This window comes from Xenopus laevis, chromosome 1L, assembly GCF_017654675.1.
Source record: "Xenopus laevis strain J_2021 chromosome 1L, Xenopus_laevis_v10.1, whole genome shotgun sequence".
NCBI classification, from domain to species: Eukaryota; Metazoa; Chordata; class Amphibia; order Anura; family Pipidae; genus Xenopus; species Xenopus laevis.
Window position 1 is genome coordinate 122,871,139 of NC_054371.1, and position 20,594 is coordinate 122,891,732.

General features: G+C 38.5%; 1 protein-coding gene across 1 annotated transcript in view; it reads right to left on the minus strand.

Annotated features, from left to right (window-relative positions):
* Positions 1-18,006: 18,006 nt before the first annotated feature.
* The window catches only part of LOC108713422 (aggrecan core protein), a 103,434-nt gene continuing 100,846 nt past the window's right edge, over positions 18,007-20,594 (minus strand). Inside the window, exon 15 of the mRNA XM_018256919.2 lies at positions 18,007-19,996. Within this exon, the coding sequence (XP_018112408.1) occupies positions 19,812-19,996 (185 nt within the window). The 3' untranslated portion in view covers positions 18,007-19,811. The remainder of the gene's footprint in view (positions 19,997-20,594) is intronic.

Below are 20,594 nucleotides of genomic sequence, written 5' to 3' on the forward strand. Positions count from 1 at the left end.
ACTCTTCTTCATTTTCCTCATCTGCCAGTGCACCATCCACTGAACACCATGGTACATTGACAAATGAAATTTCCACACTTGCTGACTCTCAGATCTAGATATTTGCTAAGTTACTTTTGGAGAAATATCTATAGAAACCCTATGATTTGACTAGATTGAATCAAATCAAAGAAGCTTTCTTTTTGAGAAATACAAAGGCTAAAAAAAGTTATAGTCCAAGTTCAACTTGACATAGAAAAGGTACTCTGTGTATTTATATAGAATGTGAAACATATCCTTGACAATTTTTTGGCAAAATGCTCCTGAAGATTTGAGCTTATGGTAATATAACCAAATCTGAGTTTATGAGTAATATTGAGTGCATCAAAGTTGGTATAAAACTACATTGAAGAGTATATAGTACTAATGTGTCTGTTCCCACCCAAAAGTGCTGCTATACAATTGTTATAACAATTGTAATTTTGTTACTATATTTGGTGTTTTTTACCAGTAGAATCCACACACACTGACATCTAATTATTGGTTATATGTCCCAAACACTTGCTCCAACTATTCAAGAGGCCACATTGTGTAGTAGACTGATCACTTATCTTTTGGCATTGTAAATTTTCAAACAACTGAGTATGCTCAGGAGACCTAGAATTTAGGTATCCTGCTTCACTTACAGCACATTAATGAACATTTACCATGCAGTTGCCCATAAATATAGGCAGATGCAATCAGGGTCAGACTGGGGGACCCGGGGCCCACCCGGGCTGCTGTCCCAGGGCACCCCTCCAGACCCCCCCTGCTGCACCGGCGCATGTGTGCATCTGCGCAATGTCTTTGCTGCCACCGCCCAACAAAGGTTTTTTCCCAGTGTCCCGTCTGCCCAGTCCGACTGGGATGTAAAAAGATTCAAGCCACTTATACCCTTAATGTGACTGCACTAGGCAAATCCATCATGGAGAAATACCTTGGAAGCAAACAATACCAGTCAGAAGCTGCAAAGGCAAACAAAGTTTTGAGCTGTATTAGAGACGTATTCACGGGAGGAGAGGGTCACTCTACCATTTTACAGAGCGCTTCTAAGGCCCCACCAAAAATATGCCGTGCTGTTTTGATCTCCAGTGTTCAAATGGGATATCATGGAAAAAGAGAGTTCAAAGAAGGGCAACTACTCTGGTAAAGGATATGGAAAGTCTCAGTTATGAAGAAAGACTGGCCAAGTCGGGTTATTTACCCTGGAGAAGAGGCCTTAAGGGGGTATATGATAACTATGTTTGAATATATAAGGGGATCATATACAGTAATAATCTCTCTTATGCTTTATTTACCAGTAGGTCTTTCCAGCTGACACAAGGTCACCCATTCCGATTAGAAGAAAAGAGGTTAAATCCAAATAATAAAGGTTTTTTTACAGTGAGATCTGTGATGTTCTGGAATTTTCTACCTGAATCAGTTCTGGCAACATTAGATAGTTTATAAAAGGGGTTAGATGGCTTTTAAGCAAGTAATGAATACTGGGTTATTGAAAATAGCTTTAGTACAAGTTGATCCAATCCAGGGACTAGTCCAATTGCTATCTTGGAGTCAGGAAGGATTTTTTCCCCCTCTGAGGCAAATTGGAGAGGCTTCAGTTGGGATTTTTGCCTTCCTCTGGATCAAATAAACACAAAGATCTGGGTAGGCTCCAATCCACTTGGTTGATATAAAAGTCAGCGGGGTAGCAGGGACGCTCGGCTAATGAGACAGGCTGAGATGTTCGCGTCAAAAACGGGCGCCGGCGTCAAAAAAACGGGCGCCGGCGTCGAAAACGAGACGCCGGCACTGTTTCGCGAATTTTTCGCCGTTTCGCGAATTTCGCGCAAAATTCGCGAATTTTTCGGCGAAGCGAAACAGCGCAAATTCGCCCATCACTAGTCCCTATAATTTTTGAGTGTGGGTGGTGTATTGAGAAGGGCTCTTGTTCAGTCTGTAGAGTGATTAAACTGACACACACAAGTAAAACAAACATACAGACTGAACAAGAGCCCTTCTCAATACAGGAGGAAACCAAGGTACCAAAATAAAAAGCAACCAATATAGGCTCTCTATACTGGGTGCCACATTTTTGATACAGTGCTAAGTGCAGAGACCAGCAACCCCTTAGCTTTTCTGCACTTGCGCATCTACAAACTCCTTGCATATAGTGCCCTGGCTGGAATCAAAACTGAGGACACCAGTGCAACAATAAGGGGACTAATGCAAATGGTACTAATGCCGGAGACACTGACATAAACCACCACCATCATTACTAGTAAATGCAGCAATACACCCACAAGAGCACATACATTTTCTCTACTGCTGTTGAGTTCCTGTCATCTAGGGAGATCTGCACCAGCAGTACAGGAGTCTGTAAAGGCAACTGGATGGTGTGTTTGACTAATAAATGCAGGACATTGCAGGGTATATGTGAGGGTTAAAAATACGGTACTGTTTCAATGGTAGCTGCAATGATTTGTCTAGCATTATTAAACACAGTACATTTTACTTATGCAGACCTCATCTTTATTGATTAGAGCAAGGTGTCAGCACTTCGCACAGATTTTCAATCCATTCCTCCTCGCATGAGCAAATCTCTGAGAAATTTAGAATGATCCTTTCTGTAGTCATCTGTACTTGTTTCTTGCAGATCTTCACTCGATGTGTACAATAATCCTGATTTGCATTGATAAAAATATCACTTATTCTTCAACAGAAAATGCTGTCACTCATTACCCATTGATTAAAGTTTTGGTTATTACATCTTTTTAATGTGGGGAAGTAATAAATATGAAATATATGGTCTTCAAAGGATAAACATTTTATTTGTTTTTGATGACATGTATGATTATCCTTCCTTTAATGGACCTTTTTTGCATGTCTCAATAGACAATTTGTAGCGTTCCATGGATGGATTGGATGTCAGAGTAAAGCTGGCCATAGACGCAAAGATCCGATTGTACGAATACTCGATTCATACGATTTTTGGACCGTGTGTGGAGAGTTCCGACATTTTTCATTTCACAGAGATCGTTGGTTTGTACGATCAGACAGGTTAAAAGATTTCTGTCAGTTGCCGATAATATCTCTGCAAAGTCTGCATGTATTGCAGATTGTACGATTTTCAGTGGGAGACTGTCACCAGCTTTGTCGGACATAACTTTCGTACGATTGCTGTCAGGGGCAGAACATCGGCTGATCTGTTCTTTTACTACTTTATTTAAACTGAAGGTTAGTGGCAGGTCGGGAGATGGAGATATCCGATCATTCGTGGATTCGAACGATCGGTTCTTTGTGTCTATGGCCAGCTTAAGTCATTAAAAGATAAGTAAACCTTTAAGATAAGTGAATGTAAAATTTGCAATGTGCATTCATTATTTATTTTTCTTTAATTCCAAGATATTAAAGGATACATGTACTGTTAATATGAGTTAGTTTTGTTACAACAGCACCACCTGCTGGTCAGTTTCTGACCATTTTGACCACCAAGCAGTCAAGGAAGTAGTCAGGAGAAAGAAAGAGACTGTTCTGATGTTCTTCTGCTTAGGAAAGGTTTGAGAAAGGTTTTAGAGAAAGGTTTTTTTAAGCACATCTGACGCTGTTGTAACAAAATTAATTTATATTAGCAACACATGTATCCCTTAATATCTTGGAATTAAAGAAAAATAAATAAAGAATGTACATTGCAAAAGTTCTTAGAATAGTACCCTCATCAATTTTACATTCACTTATTTTAAAGGTTTACATATTCCTTTAATATGTACAAGCTATACAGCCAGGAGGATTATAAATAAATCTTGTACCAATACATCGATATGCCTCCACGTTCTTGGAAGGTAGAATCTGACACCTGCTTGAAGAGAGAATGAATTGAGACAGATGCTGAGTGTGGGTAGTGAGGAGTAACTTAATTATTTCAGAAACAGTACAGATGTTTAACTGATTTTATTTAGAAAGTTCCTTAATTCTATCAGGTTATGCTCATATTAAATTTTCATTCTTGTGATAGTTCCTTTTTAAGTTATTATAATTGTGTTTACCAACTGTTTTTCATTCAATCAATTTTTATTGAGTTTTAGCTTTTCATAGGGTTGGGGGTACAGAAGAGAACAAAGGGAAGGGGAAGTAAATTAAAAGGAGACTACTGATAAGTCTCAAACACAACAATATTTTTTTAAAGGATCATTCCAGCTGTTTGCTTTGGTTGAATTTTGCTTGATCCATTTTCTAGATAAATTTATAAAAGGCATACAATACTTAGGCATTTGCCCTTCTACCAATTGCCATTTTGGGCCTACAGTTCCTGCAACTTCCACAGAACATGGAGATGCTTGTCGATGTAGATGGAGATGTACGCTTTTGTTCTTATCATTTATAACAAAATTCACCAACCTGATTAACTGCTTTAAGTCTTCATATCCTGCATTGTGTAGGCTTTACAGATAAATCTAACTCTGTGGCTCTGCTGTAAAGATTGTTTGCAGTGCGCACAGCACATGTATGTCTGTTGTCTACTACTTAAGCACACAATGAATTATTTTTGGAAGATTCCAGGCATCAGCAGACAACTGTGTATCTTCTACAGAAAATAATGTCTGTGCACCAGTCACAGGCAGCAGCACCACGGGAATGCTGTATTTAGACTTGGTACAGCTATTGTTAAACCACACCTGCATCAAATTGTGGCATTTAGTCAATTTAATCTGTCAATTTCTTTTTTTAAATAAAGAAACAATTTGTGATGCTACAGAGTCCTATCAGCAAATATTTCCTGACAGAAGGGGGCAGATTTATCAAGGGTCGAATTTCGTAGTTAAAAAATTTCAAATTTCGACCATCGAATAAGCCAAATTTGATAGTCGAACTTTTCTTTTTGAATTTGTTTGGCTGTTTTCAGTCGAACAATTTAATCAATCGATCGAACGAACGATTTAATCAATCGATCGAACGATTTAATCAATCGATCGAACGATTTAATCAATCGATCGAACGATTTAATCAATCGATCGAACGATTTAATCAATCGATCAAACTATTTTCAAAAAAGAAACTTCGGCTTTTTAAAACATAGCAATTCAGCAGGTTTAAAGTGGTGAAGTGTCGAAGTCAAAGCTTTTTAAAGAGACAGCACTTCGATTTTCGATGGTCGAATATTCAAAGTATTTTCTTTTCGAATCGAAGTCGAATTTGGCCTATTTAATGGCCGAAGTACCCAAAAAATACTTTGAAATTCGAAGTTTTTTCATTCGAAAATTCACTTTGACCCTAAGTAAATGTGCCCCAAGGTGTTTACTAGCAGTTGGTACATTATAATGGTTGTGTTTCCCTCACATAGGGACAAATTGACTAAAGGGCAAAGTGGCCATCGCTAGTGAACATTTGTCAAAAAAAGACAATTCGCAGGGACATGATACATCGCCAATTTATTAACAGGCGTAGAGGACGATTCACTAGCAAAAGAGCTCATCGCTAACAAAGTTTCACGCCCTTTCACCAGGTTCAGTGTCAGTTTTTCAGTAGGTTACCCCATTCATGAAAGTTTCCTTCTGCAGGTTATACCTGCCAAACTGATAATATGAAGTTACATCCTCCTTAAAGTTGCCACCAGTCTGGATTTCACCCAGATAACATGGTTTTTGGAAGGGCTTCCCAGGTGAAAAGTGCCTGTCAGCATTTCATTTTTATAGTTTTTGAAAACATGGATAAAGGGGCATTGATGAGGATTGAGCAAGAGACAAAGGGAGATTTTAACTACAGTATATGAAGGAAAGTATATTTGAGCCAGAAGTATTGGCCATTTGCTGGAGCAATGAGGCATATTTAAGAATCTTACCAAACTGGAAAACATATTTAAGTAAAAATTGTCCTCTTACCTTGAGCCACCATTTTGTGATGGTCTGTGTGCTGCCTCAGATATCACCTGACCAGAAATATTACAACTGTAACAGGAATAAGTGTGAAAGCAGAACTGTGTCCATGCAACCTAACATTCAGTATGGGGCATATTTATTATGCTGTGTAAAAAACAGCTGGATAATACACCACACATCGCCAGGCTTTGCCTTTTAAAAAATGGCGTAAAATTGATACATATTTTTTTTCTAAGTGACTTCCGCTGGAAGAAATGTAAAATAACAGCGACAAATCTGACATCCACATGAAGTAAAATTACACACGTTTTTACACCATTTTTTCCGGCGAATTTCTTTTATACAGCATAATAAATATGCCTCTACGTGTGCTCTTCGTTTGTTTGTGCACACCGTGAATTGTACAATCCCAGGGGGCAGCCCTTAGTGCTTAAAATGGCAATCTCTATTTAGGATTACCCAATGGGACACATTGCTGGGAAAGTATGTTTTTATGAAAATGGTTTATTTAGACAAAGCAAGGTTTTGCATTTAAGCTGTTTTATGCAGTGTATTTTTATGGAGACCTACATTGTTATGTTATAGGGTATAGTTTTCCTTTAATAATGAGACATTAATGAGTGCCATAGACATCAGCTTTTGGAATGGACCAGAGATAAGTGATGAAGGACTGGGCAAGAAGCAAGACTAATGCAAAGAACAAGCGATAGAATGGATTATAAGAGCCAGATTCAAATGCTTATGGAGAAGGGTCAGTAATATGGAAGGATCTGAAGGCTCCGCTAGGATTTGCGGACCATGGAGGAAGCAACAAGTCTTTTGCACGCGTTTTGACCCATTTGCATCGGAAAGGTGCCCTGTGGGAGTCCTGGGCGCCGCTATCTTGCCTATGGCATCGGCGTGGGTGGTAAGTATTCCTCACAGAAGTCCAGAGTGGCTGACATAAAGGGACAGAGTTGGACACTGATGCATAAGGGCAAGAGACGATGGCCAATGGAATGGGACAGTGATGGATCAGTGATGAGGGTCTAGTGACATTATTAGGTGAGGGACAATTTAAAGCAGTGATCCCCAACCAGTAGCTCGTGAGCAACATGTTGCTCTCCAACCCCCTTGGATGTTGCTCTCTGTGTCCTCAAAGCAGGTGCTTATTTTTGAATTCCAGGCTTGGAAGCAAGTTTTAATTGCATATAAATTAAGTATAGTGTTAAGTAGAGCCTCTTGTAGGCTGCCAGTCCACATAGGGGTTACCCAACGGCCAATCACAGCCCTTATTTGGCACCCCAAGGGACTTTTTCATGCTTGTGTTGCTCCCCAACTCTTTTTACATTTGAATGTGGCTCACGGGTAAAAACGGTTGGGGACCCCTGATCTAAAGAATAATGCAATGGAACAGTGATGGGTCAATAGAAAGCGCCAGTGATTGGTAGGAGGTGAGACCCAGAGATAGTGCTGATAGGGCTGATGGAAAGTAGTGATATGTGAAAAAATTTGGCAGACACTAAGGGGCACATTTACTATGGGTCGAATATTGAGGGTTAATTAACCCTCAATATTCGACTGTTGAAGTAAAATCCTTCGACTTCGAATATCGAAGTCGAAGGATTTACCGCAATTCCTGCAATCGAACGATCGAAGGAAGAATCGTTCGTTTCGAAGGCTTTTAATTCATCGATCAAACGATTTTCCTTCGATCAGAAATTGGCTAGAAAGCCTATGGGGACCTTCCCCATAGGCTAACATTGATGTTCGGTAGGTTTTAGGTGGCGAAGTAGGGGGTCGAAGTTTTTTTTAAAGAGACAGTACTTCGACTATCGAATGGTCAAATAGTCAAACGATTTTTAGTTCGAATCGTTCGATTCGAAGTTGTAGTCGAAGGTCGTAGTAGACAATTCGATGGTCGAAGTAGCCAAAAAAATACTTTGAAATTCAAAGTATTTTTTATTCTATTCCTTCACTCGAGCTAAGTAAATGTGCCCCTAATTTGAGTAGAATTTCCGTGTTTCGATGCAAGCAAATGAAATTGCAAAACTGCTGCGACACTTTGCCAACGAAAAAAACACTGCTTCAAAAAAAAAAAAAATGCGCCAAAATTGGTATGCATAAAAATATTCACATGTCAAAATTCTTTAAACGCTTATTGACTTTAATGCATTTGGACCAAATAGTTGCGCGTATAAAAATTGTCGCTCGCATCAAAATCGACACTCATCAAAATTATTTTGACTTCATTACGTTTTGTGAATTTCGCACCGTTTCGCAAATTCAATGTAAATTCAAGAATTGTTTGACGAAGCGAAACAATACAGATTCACCCATCACTAAAAGGCCACCTGGTGGTGCAGGTCAGAGGCAGAAACTGATGGAAAGAAATGGGGGGTGATGATAAGGGCAAGATATGGATGTATTGTTTAATAAATCTACAGATTGCCAGTCCAGCCATATGGGTTATACAGAGTGGAACATGTTGATTTTGATTTAAGCAATGAGTATAATAATTATTTTTATTTCAAGGATACATTTTACACACAGCTCCTAAGAACAGTGTGGGAGTCAAAGGTGGCACCCCTCATGAGCAAACTCCTTCATACTTTGGCTGGAGATGACATTTATATGCAGTTTTTGATCTTTCATGGACCACTGTGCTGTCTTGTGGCATTACATAGACAACATATTTGTTATGATTTATCGGTGACTCCCTTTAGCGGTCTGATGGAGAAATATGTGATCAAGCACCCCTAATATGTCTAATACTTACACTAAACATGGATAAGAGTTTGGTTAACTTTTTAGATGTGAAGGTAATCAATAGTGATAAGGGTATTCAGACAAAACTATTTATTAACCCTATGAATAGAATCCAACTTTTATAGTAAACCAGTTATCATATACCAGGAATTGTATTTATTTCAGCCAGTTTGCTAGAGTTTGCTATATATATATATATATATATATATATATATATATTATACTTACTATGTAAATACACATCAATCATAGTGATCTTATTACAACAAAGTTATACATTTTTCTCTTTGGTAGAAGACAATGACACTACACAGTCCACTAACACTTTGCAAGACAAGACACATGAGGGCAGTGTTCCTTCTTTAGTTTGTGTGTGTGTGTGTGTGTGTGTGTGTGTGTGTGTGTGTATATATATATATATATATATATATATATAAATCACAAATATGTGAATTTAGGTGGCGCATGTCCTAGAATTAGGCAGAATTGTGACAGCAGCTATGACATATGCTTAGAGCTGTGTTGGGAGATCTGTTTCTGTTGCAAGGAGTATGGCTATATTTGAGAACATCCACTGGAATATTTCCCAGTCCCTGCCATAATACTGTGATTTTTGTCTTTACACTTCAGTGGAATTATTTGTAATACTGTATCTTACAATTTGCATCTAAGTTACAGCAGCTGATGTGCTATTATCAACAGAACAGAGCCAGTTATGTAGGGGTTTATTAGTGTACTGAGAAGAAAGTGCATTCCATTTATGCATTTCAAAATAAATGGCAGTATGTTTCTGCTATATCAAGGTACTTTCTCTACTACGAAGCCCGGCAACAATCAATTCATTGTATAATTGTTATACTAATCAACACCGTCTTGCAGTATTTCAGACCCACAAGGGATGACAATTATCACTGCAATTAGTTGATTTGTACTTTTACTAATGGAATGTTCTATACTAGGATTCCAATCTAAATGCAGCCGTACACGAGCCAATAAAAGCTGCCAACAGACCAAATTGGGAGCTTATTGGACCTGTGAGTGACAGGCTTTTCCAACCAATATCTGGCTGAAAATTGGGCAGATGTTGATCAGGCAGGATTAAAACCCAGTTGGATCAAGGTTCACATTGGTTTGTTGATGCGGTCCTCGATCTGAACGCCTACATTCCCGGCGTTGTGATCCGATTGTTGGGCCCTAGGGCCAGTTGATTGGATCAGCCAGATTATACCCAGTCAAGGTGGGCATATCGGGGCAAGATCTGCTCCTTTAGCAACCTATCCAAATGAGCGGATCTGCCCATCTATGGCCACCTTAAGACTGGAGCACTGGGCCAATGCATTCTTCTGTTGCATAGTTTAAGGTGTATGAGCTATGAGCGCTGGCTGTGCATGCATGCAGTCTTTATTTAGCTGTTATACATTACAGTGGATAGTGGTCACTGCCCCTGTTACAAGGGTTTATGAGTTTACAGTCATTTCCATGTAAATAAGGCAGCAGATAAAATAACAGCAGGTACCAGCACATTAAACCAAACCCTGCTGGGAGAATTTTGCACATTACAGACAGAGATGCTTCCTGCAGACTAATCCATTGCTTGCATCATTTGGCAGACTGTGAGTGTGTGTACAGAAAGAGCCATTTGAACAGCATTTAACGCAACGAGACCGTCTTGTAATTTCTAGACAAAGCAGAAGGAATCTTGGGAAGGAAATCAAGTTTTGTTCCTGATATTGTCCTTTCCATGGAATACAGCAATGCTATCTCACCCACTGGAGTGGATTTTCTAGGTCAGTGTCTGATGGGATCCAAACTACTTTTTTTACTGGTCACTCATGAGAGTAGTGCAGTACAGGTATAGGATCTATTAATGCTTGGGGCCTAGGTTTTTTCAGATAAGGGATCTTTCCATAAATTAGATCATCATAGTTTGAGTCTACTGAAAAACATTAAAACCAAATAGGATTGGTTTGCCATCAATATGGATTCATGACAATTAGTTAGGCTCAAGTACAAGGTAGTGTTTTATTATAAAAAGGAAATAATTAAAGGGATACTGTCATGGGAAAATTTATTTTTTTTCAAAATGAATCAGTTAATAGTGCTGCTCCAGCAGAACTCTGCACTGAAATCCATTTCTCAAAAGAACAAACAGATTTTTTAATATTCAATTTTGAAATCTGACATGGGGCTAGACATATTGTCAATTTCCCAGCTGCCCCAAGTCAGCTGGGTCAGAGAGCTCCACCAGGGACATATCTAACTGTATTTTTATATATTCACATTTTTAATTGCTTTCTTTTCAGGCCCTCTGCTATTGATCAACCAATTTAATGGACCCTAATTCAGCCCTAAGAGCCACGTAACAGCTGAAATTGCTAACTTCAGCATTGCAGAACAATACTATATAATTGTATATATATCTACCTATAATATAAAATGTTCCTACAAGAAAAACAACATGAAACTTTGGCTGATTGTCTGTTGACCTCGGAGTAGATTCAAGGGCAAACTGATAATTAAAAGGATTATTCACCACAAACCTCTTTATCCCTCAGTAACCACAATTCTGGAAGCAGTTCTTTTTAAAAAGACATTTTTAGGTTATCACTGCGAAGTAGAATACCTTGGAGACTAGGCTTGGCAGATTCACATTGGCAGCATATTTGCACAGTGCTTTTTTAGTAACACACATTTAACTCCCTCCCTGCTTCCCCATATCAAGCATTAGGCTGAGAGCTTGGCTTATTTGGAAGCAGAGTGATGTAAGGCATGCCCTTGCTCCGGTGGGAACTTGTCCCATAGACATAGACCAGTGTAATGTTTCACCAATAATTGCAACTGTGCTGTAAGCCTTGACTGTCCCCATGAGATATTTTACAGTGCAAATGGAATATTGTTTAAAATAAATCTGATTTTTTTCTTCCCACAGCTGCCACATGTTCGGCTCTCTGCTTAAAATAGGAACATATTTGTTTGGAGGTGAATAGTTCAGATGTACCTGAGAAGATCTGCTTGCTGAAATCTAGAACAATGCTGAGCAAACCAAAAAAAATGTAAGCTAACGTTCTAGCAAATACAGCAGATCTCCAAATCCCCAAGATATTTAACAGATGCTGAAATTCTCAGTGAATTTCTACTGGTTTAATTAACCTCTACCACAATAGACTGAATATGTTCAACATTGTTGTGCGTTTACTTTAGGGACATTTTTATCTGACATGGGAGAATATATATATATATTAGGACAACATTTAATTTTTAAATATGCCTGAATCGGTCATTTTCAATTTTGGAACAAAATGAAGTATATCCATGTTCCCTTCCACTGACTTTAATAGCAACTTCTTGATACCTCTGATACAGACAGTTGCAGGCCTTACATATAATAGAGCAGAGTATAATAGAGTAGTGTCAGGAGCTTCCCACTGAAGTCAACTGTAGGAGGCAGAGGTGCTTTTAAAGGAATTGTTCAGTGTAAAAATAAAAACTGGGTGAATAAAAAATGTTTCTAATATAGTTAGTTAGCCAAAAATGCAATGTATAAAGGCTAGAGTGATTTGATGTATAACAAGTCAGTCAGAACTCTACTTCCTGCTTTTCAGCTTTCTTGGTTTACACTGACTGGTTACCCTGGCTATCAGGCAGTAACCAATCAGAGACTATTTACCCAGTTTTTCTTTTCACACTGAACTATTCCTTTAAGTTCTCTCCTAGTCTCTGCAAAAAGACCCTGTGTGCTGTAGCCCCTAGAATATCTAAAGCTCTATTGTGAACCTGAGACGGAATGGGTTAATGTATATGTTTCAAGTGAGCAGATAAGTAAATACTATGTAATAAAATCAAGGCTTCAATGAAGCATTCTAAAATGTATTGAATAGAAATAAATGCTCTATAAAGTTAAAGGGTTTGTTCACCTTCATATTAACTTTTAGTATGATGTGATATCCTGAGACAATATTCAATTAGTCTTCATTTTTAATTTTTTTGTGCTTTTTGAATTATTTAGCTTGTTGTTCAGCAGCTTGCCAATGTGGAATTCTAGAAGCTCTCTGGCTGGTCGGCCAACCCATTGAATATACATATCTACATACCCCAGGATAGTGTGGTGTTTACAGAAGGGTAGTGCTGGGGATGTAACAATTAAGAGATTATATTCACTGGTGGTGTTCCTAATAAATTAGCCTTTTCTTGTTTTAACAGTACAAAGAACTACATGCGTTGGTATGGTTGCAGACCCAGACTGACAATCTGTGGGTTCTGGCAAATGCCAGAGGGGCTGCTGTATAGTGCCATAGACAGTCACTATTTATTGGGCTGGTGGGGGCTATTTGGGCCTCTCTGTACCTTAAATGCAAGGGCCTATTTTGATTCTCAGTCCAGACCTATATGGTTGTATGTAATCTGTACATTTGGGCTGTGAGAAACCTTAGTCCATCTAAAGATATACAGTATGTCTGTAGAAATCCATTAGAAATCTGGTCCATGGCTCCCTTTGGTTCTATTCTCATTATTAGTAATTGAAAGCTCTGCAGATCTGATGCAACCATATTTTCATGGCAAATATAGGGTTGTCCTTCGTGTAATCATCGGTGTATTTGTGCTTCTCAACGAGCTGTGTGCTGTCTCAGCAGTTAAAGTTATCAGGGTTAGAAAATATATGTTTTATTGCTTATGTTTATATGCATACCCATTGTTATGCTGCCACCTGCTGACCAAGGCTGTATTGCAAGCTCTGTATTTCCTTGTTTGTAAACCCTCCTCCTATTCCTTCCTTATGTGTGACATCAGTTCCTCCCATCATCCTCTTGTGTTCCTACCTTCCATGAGGGAGGAGCTACAGCTCAGAGGTTAGGAAGGAAATATTCTTTTTGACCTGCAGCACTTATTCATCCACTGCTACATTGTTTATCCACCTCAAATAAAGCAGCTTTGTGGACTACAAGTGTCTGGTGAGTTCAGCTATCTGGCAAAGATTGTCCTCAGTGGTTGTTACAGCTCCATACAGGCCCAGCAGGGAGCTCTCACGGGGATTCAGCCATTATTACAGCAATTGGAGTCAGAATAAGCTGAAAACCCCGTGCCGGAGTGCAAAAGATTTCCAAGTAAAGAAGATAATAGCCAGAGAGCACATTTTCTGTTTTAAAATGTCATCTCGTTATTTGCAGGACTTTCTGCAAATAAAGAGATGACATTTTAAAATAGAAAAACATATTTTCATGGCAGTTAATCTGATGCAAACCATGGAGTTCATAGGTGATCAAAACACCTTAAGAGTCATATACTGTATCTTCCACACCACAGTGTGCAAATGGCAAATGTCTGACATAATAGCTATGTATTAACTTACAGTACAGTGTTTTCCCCACGATTCCAGCGTAATTGCAGTTGGCAGTGGGAGAAGCACCAATGCCATTTTTGGGGATGCATTCAAATAAAGAGTTGCTCTTGCACTTTGACTTGAAGCTCACATAATTGCATTGAACATTTTTGGTCCTCTTGGCATCATTTCTGTTGTTTGGTGTGCAACTGCACTGTGTTGATTGAAGCAGGCTGCTGTAGGGACACCTCTGAACCAGGAGCTAACTCCTGGATTCCCATAGCTGCCTGCGTCAATAGTTACAATTTAAAACAGGAGGCAAGAGGAAGACAACAACACCAAGAGCAACTATACAAAGGTGCATGCTGTTACAAACACATTTAATAAATAAGATTTTGAGGCTCCTCTTGGCTGCTAGAACTCTTTATAGCTGCTTTGGTTTGAAATGCACAGGTGGTATAAGACTACAGGTACAGGATCCGTTATCTGGAAACTAGTGATGTGTGGGCCAGCCCAAAAGCCATGGGAACTCTGGGTCGGGGGGTTCAGGCCGGCTCCTGCACAAAATCTTCAGGTCACCTAACACTGCCGGCTTCCAACGCCTAAATTTATACTCGTGCCCCCTGCCCGTTTTGTGAAGTCCAGTAATGTAACTAGAGGGAGGTGGGCCCTGGTGCAGGATGTGCAGCATAGGTAAAAATGGTTGGGGACCCCTGATTCAAAAAAACATGTCAGCAGTCAGGGCTGCCATCAGGGGGGTACAGGGGGGACAAGCGTACCGAGCCCGGCCATGAAGGGGGCCCGGCAGCGCTGCATTTTTTTGAAGACCCGAAGTCACGAAAACAGCCGAAATTGAAGTCCTGAAGCGGTGAAAAGACCCAAAGTCATGAAAGGAGGCAAAGTTGAAGTACTGAAGCCATGAGTTCAATTCTACTGAACACCAGTTTGTGTGTTTTTTTTTTTTAATCCCCTGGCCACCAATGTATTATTTTAATATTCTATAGGCCCCTGCCACCAATCTTTTTTTAAAACATTTTTTTTGGGGCCCCAATTTTTTTTTAACTTGTAAGGGGCCCCTTGCCACCAATGTTTTTTTTTTAAAAACCTTTTTAAATTTTTTTTTGGGGGGCCCTGTTTTTTTTTAACTTGTAAGGGGGCCCCTGCCACCAATGCTGTTTTTTTTCAAAAATGTTTTAATTTTTTTTTGGGGGCCACAATTTGTTTTTAACTTATAAGGGGGTCCCTGCCACCAATGTTTTTCTTTTAAAAAAAAAATTTGTTGGGGCCCCATTTTTTTTATAACTTGTAAGGGGGGGCCCCTGCCACCAATGGGTTTTTTTTTTTCAAAAAAAAATAAATTTTTTAAATTTTTTTTTGGGGCCCCAATTTGTTTTTAACTTATAAGGGGGCCCCTGCCACCCATGTTTTTTTTTTTTTTTTTTTTTTTTTTGGGGGTCCCTGCCATCAATCAAAAAAATTTTTTTTTGGGGCCCCAGTTGTTTTTTTTAACATCAATAGCTTTTTAAAACTTGTGTGTGGGCGGGATATGCGATGTGGAGTGGGCGGGATATGGGGTGGAGCTTGGGAGTCAGTGTGGGTGAAAAATTTTGTTGTACAGGGCCCCGTGATTTCTAATGGCGGCCCTGTCAGCAGTACTAGAAAACAACGTACATTACCTTTTCCCCCAAAGTTCCCTCTAAACTGTCCCAATCTATTGGTACTTGTAAGCAAGAGCAATTCTTCCTTCTACTATCGGTCAAACTGGGTTGGGGTGCAAAAACTGTACTGTAGCCCATTAAAGAATCACAGTGTCATAGTGTTGTATGCATATGTAGTGCTAGGTTGGGGACATTTTGGAAGAAATTTGTGCAAAATCATTAATGGCCCAATTAGATTATATTATTAAGGCCAATTAATCAAATTGTGGCAATTCAGCCACCCAACAGATCAACAGAGAACTGACCTGTGTTTGCCAACGTTTACTGATTTTACATTAGGCAGGATTTATCATAGCAAACAAAGTTTATGATTAAACCAAATATATGATGCCCTAATTTTTTTCAATTTCATATGCTTGAAAAAATATTTCAGTGGCAAAGATTATTATATTAAAAGTCACAAGAGAGATATTAGCTTATTATTGTGGCACAGATACGCCACGACAGCGTTAAAAAAGTTTATTAAAATTTACAACTTGACATCAATGCACAGTGTTTATACAGCACATTCTGTTTCAATTGTACAGTCTTCTACTATGAAAAACTAAAAGGAAACAGCAGGATGAGGCATATCTAAGAACCAATACATTCATCCACTCCACTAGTTCATTCTCACTGCAGTCTCAGCCACTGCTAATTATAATTCTGGGAAACACTAGGGGGGCATACTAAATCATGTAAGCATAAATAAATACATCAGGTGCAATCTCAGATTCGTGCCTCTAGTCTACTCCTATTTTTTTTACCTTACTAAATTATGTACAGACATATATAGAAGCTTTGACTCTTTTTGAATCCTAATAGCTTCATAAATTGATGTATTACTACATCTTCCCATTAGTCCCATTAGAGTACAACATTTCCAGCAATTTAGCTTCCCCTTACATTTTTCGTTATGCTAGTAAGCTCTCCTTTTCTATGACTTCTCTTCTAGCTACTTTTTTTAAACTTTTTCTGCTTGTTTATTCTTCTACAATGCACCCATCGGTTTTCTCCTACCAACAGTTAGTTAAATGCCTCTTATAACATAACAAGGCAACCAATAAAATTATGATGCAGTGAGCATCTCAAAAGGCATCTTCCCTTGTCGTATAGAGATGGGTCTATGTTATTAAACAGGCATAGTTAGCTTAAGGGACATGGTATGGAGTGATTTGCTCTGTGCCAGCAAACAATTCCTCAAGTCTATTGTTCTGGTTCTACCAATATCGCAATTATCTTGGGAAGGTTACTTTATTTATGGAGGTTTTTATTTCCTTTTAGCCCCTTCCAATGCCCACATATCAAAGTTCACAGTTCTTAAATCCCTCCTTCATTTGACATCTAATTAAATGGGGATATTAAATAATAAATAAGTATGAAAAAAATGTGTTCTCCCCTGACAACATTTTTACATGAATCAAACATTTTGTAAACTTTTCCTTTGATTTAGTGGCAGTTTAGAACAAAGTAATAGAAGATAAACATGTATCTAACTATTATAGTAATATTTTGCTAGAATTAATAATAATAATAATTTAAGGACTGAAGCAATATTCCTGGACAACCTATGATCTACAGTTGTTAGAATGCGATACCACAGAATGGAATCTCCTACAGAACAACTGTAACTATTGCAAGCAACTACTGCAAACTTCAGTACATTAGAAGGTTACTGTAAATAGGGAAATGTAGCCTAAAAACCAATTGGGATGTTTTGATGTAACAAAAACCATAAAGTATCATATCTTAGGACGATATGAGCTCAGTGTTGGAACTAGGGGTAGGCAGAAGAGGCAGCTGCCTAGAGCGCAATGATGGGGAGGGCGCTGGGCAGCTACCTCTAAAATTGTCTTCTGCCTACCCCTCAGTCTTACTCCCCTTCCTTTCCTCTGTCACCCACCCATCCATCGCTCTCCCCTCCCTCCTGTCACCCTCCCTACCATCGTTTTCCCCTTCCTTCCATCACTCTCCCCTCCCTCCGCTCCCCTCCTCCCTCGCCTCCATCACTTACCCTTCCCTCCATCTCCTGGCCTGGCCCTATATGAGCTTTTCTTATGTAGTACAAATACTGCAATATATACATTTTGGAACAGTCGGAAATGGTAGTAGATGACTCTATGCATTTTTAGAATTCAGAATTTAGGGGAAGCGTTACAAGGAGCTAGAAAATATAAAAGGTGTGGTTCACCTTTAACTTTTAGTATGTTATAGAATTAGCATATCTAAGCAACCTTTCAATTAATCTTCATTTTTATTGTTTTATAATTATTTGCCTCCTGATCTTTTCAACTTTCAAATGGGGTTACCCAGGAAGCCAAAAAACCTATTGCTCTGTGAGGCTGCAATTTTATTCTTATTGTTACATTTATTATTTATATTTCTATATAGGCCACTCCTATTCATATGCCAGTCTCCCATTCACACTACTGCTTGGTTGCTAAGGAAGCTTGGATGCTAAAAACCAGATAGCTTCTGAAGTTTCAAACTAGAGAGCTGCTGAACACACAGTTAAATAAACATATAAATAACACATAATAAAAAAAAATGAAGATCAGTTGCAAATTGAATATCACTCTACACCATTCTAAAAGTTGATTTAAAGGCAAACAACTCCTTTGAGGAACTATTTTACAGATATACAGAACGGATCACTGAAAGGTGTATAATTACAGCTTGCCGTAAGCTTAGTGACACTGATAAAATGACTTTCACACCAAATAAGGCAATGATACTGCTTTTTACTGGCATTTGTGCTGAATGAATAAAGACATTTGGAAAGCAGTAGCCTTTTGGGTTAAATTGGTCAAGTATTTTTGAAGGTATTGACAGGTTCAGATGCAATAACCAGATGCACCAAATAAGTGGCATTGGCTGAATTTAAGTTGATGCATTCTTGCATTCTTTCTCACTCTTACACTAAGATCACTCTTAGCGAAACAGGCACACACTCACGCAACTTAAACAAATTCTTAGCAATGAGGATAAGCAAGGTACAGGGTATTAAAATTCCTACCACAAAACCACACTACATTTTATACTAACAAATAATACCAAAACTAGAGATGTGTGTCCCCTCCCACCCTTACTTCCCCTTTATAAACCTTGCTTACATTGTCATAGCTACAGCATGGGAGCATGGGAATCTTACAACGATATGAGTACGAGCTGACAACAATACGTTCTCTTGACTTTTTACAAGGCCTCTTAGAGAAATTTTTGCACACACAACTTTTTTATGTTAAAGCCCAATATTAATACTGAAAACTTTCATCAGCATATTCTCCTATGTGAGACCACAAGCAATCAAGTGGCAGCTGGGAAAAATATGTGTTTGCTGAGCAATACAGATTTGCTGAGGCTAATACTAGATTGGGAGATAAATACTTATCTACAGTACATGCACCCCAGCATTATACACTAGTGTTGTGCTACACTCAATGCTGTCACCATTTTTTCAATAGGATGAGGGCACTCTACAAGATTACAATCTACTAGACAGCATTCCTTGGATTAGGATAGTACCATTCCCATTTTTATTGAAATGCGGATGATTAACCAAAAACCTTGTACTATTATGGATTATTTAAACCATTGACAACAACTGTGCTGGTACAAGATTGTTCTTGAACTGCCAACTTTGTTTCATACTTTACAAACACAAAGTAGATGCTTTAAATGTCTACAGGTTCTGTGATTCCCATAAGTACATTTTTTATGCTGAGAACAGACTTCTTTTTTGACATAAAAAGGCCAAATGAAGTAGTTGCTACTGTGAAGTCCATATAGGGGCCCTGTTCTTTTCTCAATTATATGAGGATGTTTTTTCTTTTTTAGCAGCCCACATCACTGTTTGCCAATTAATGACCCAGTTTTCTAGACTTCCCAAAAGTCTTTTGGATAGAGATTATTATTTGTATTAGGAGCAAGACTACACACAAACATAATACCAAAATTATTTGGGAGATTGCTGGTTTTGTTTCCCCATCATAAATGTGTTGCTGATTCACAACCCAGACATTTAATAAGTATTAAAAACCTTACATTTAATAGTGAATGTGAATATTAATACGCCTTCTGCTTGGAAAGCTTTGAGCATTGTTCCCAGCATAGAACGTATCTTTAGAATTATTGGGTTTGTCAGTAATAGGTGGAATGTACAGGAAGCGGAGGAGGTCAGTGATAATAAATGTCCTTCGTATTTCCATGTTGGTGATGATCTTCTTTCCTCCTTTCTCGGTGGGACTTGTGTTGGTGGTGGTGATGATGATTGTGGTGATTGTGTTTGTGGTGATGATGTTGCTTGTGTGGGTGATGTCCATGTTGATGATGGTGTCTCCGTGCCCTATGATGTCTTCTGGCTGTTGTTGGGGGAAAGAAGAGCATAAAGACATTCATTAACAGTACATCTTTTTTTATAACAAAGCTTATTTTAAGAAAAAGCTTTATTTTTATTGATATTTATTATAATAAACATTGTGTACTCAGCCCTTGTTTCACACAAATACTTAAGAACATAATTTGTGTGGATTGCATCTTACTATGTGATGTTTTGGTGCCTGAATATGTTCTCAAGGATTATTGTTTACGGTTATCTGTAAGCTAAACTGTCCTAAAGAGAGTTCCATTAAGACAGTTGCTAACTTTTCAACCATTACGACCTGAAATAAATGGCACAACAGACTTTAATATTCAATATCAATTAATAATTTGCCAAGTTTTTGGCTTAGGTAAAGCAACTCAGTGCTCATTTCTCAACCTTAAAGTGGACCTGTCACCCAGACACAAAAATCTGTATAATAAAAATCCTTTTAAATTAAACATGAAATCCAATTTCTATTTTTTATTAAAGCATTCATAGTTGTTCTAAGCTCATTTAAAAATCTCAGCTGTCAATCAAATATTGTCTGCCCCTCCTCTATGCCTAGGCATAGAGGCGGGGCAGACAATTGCTTTCAC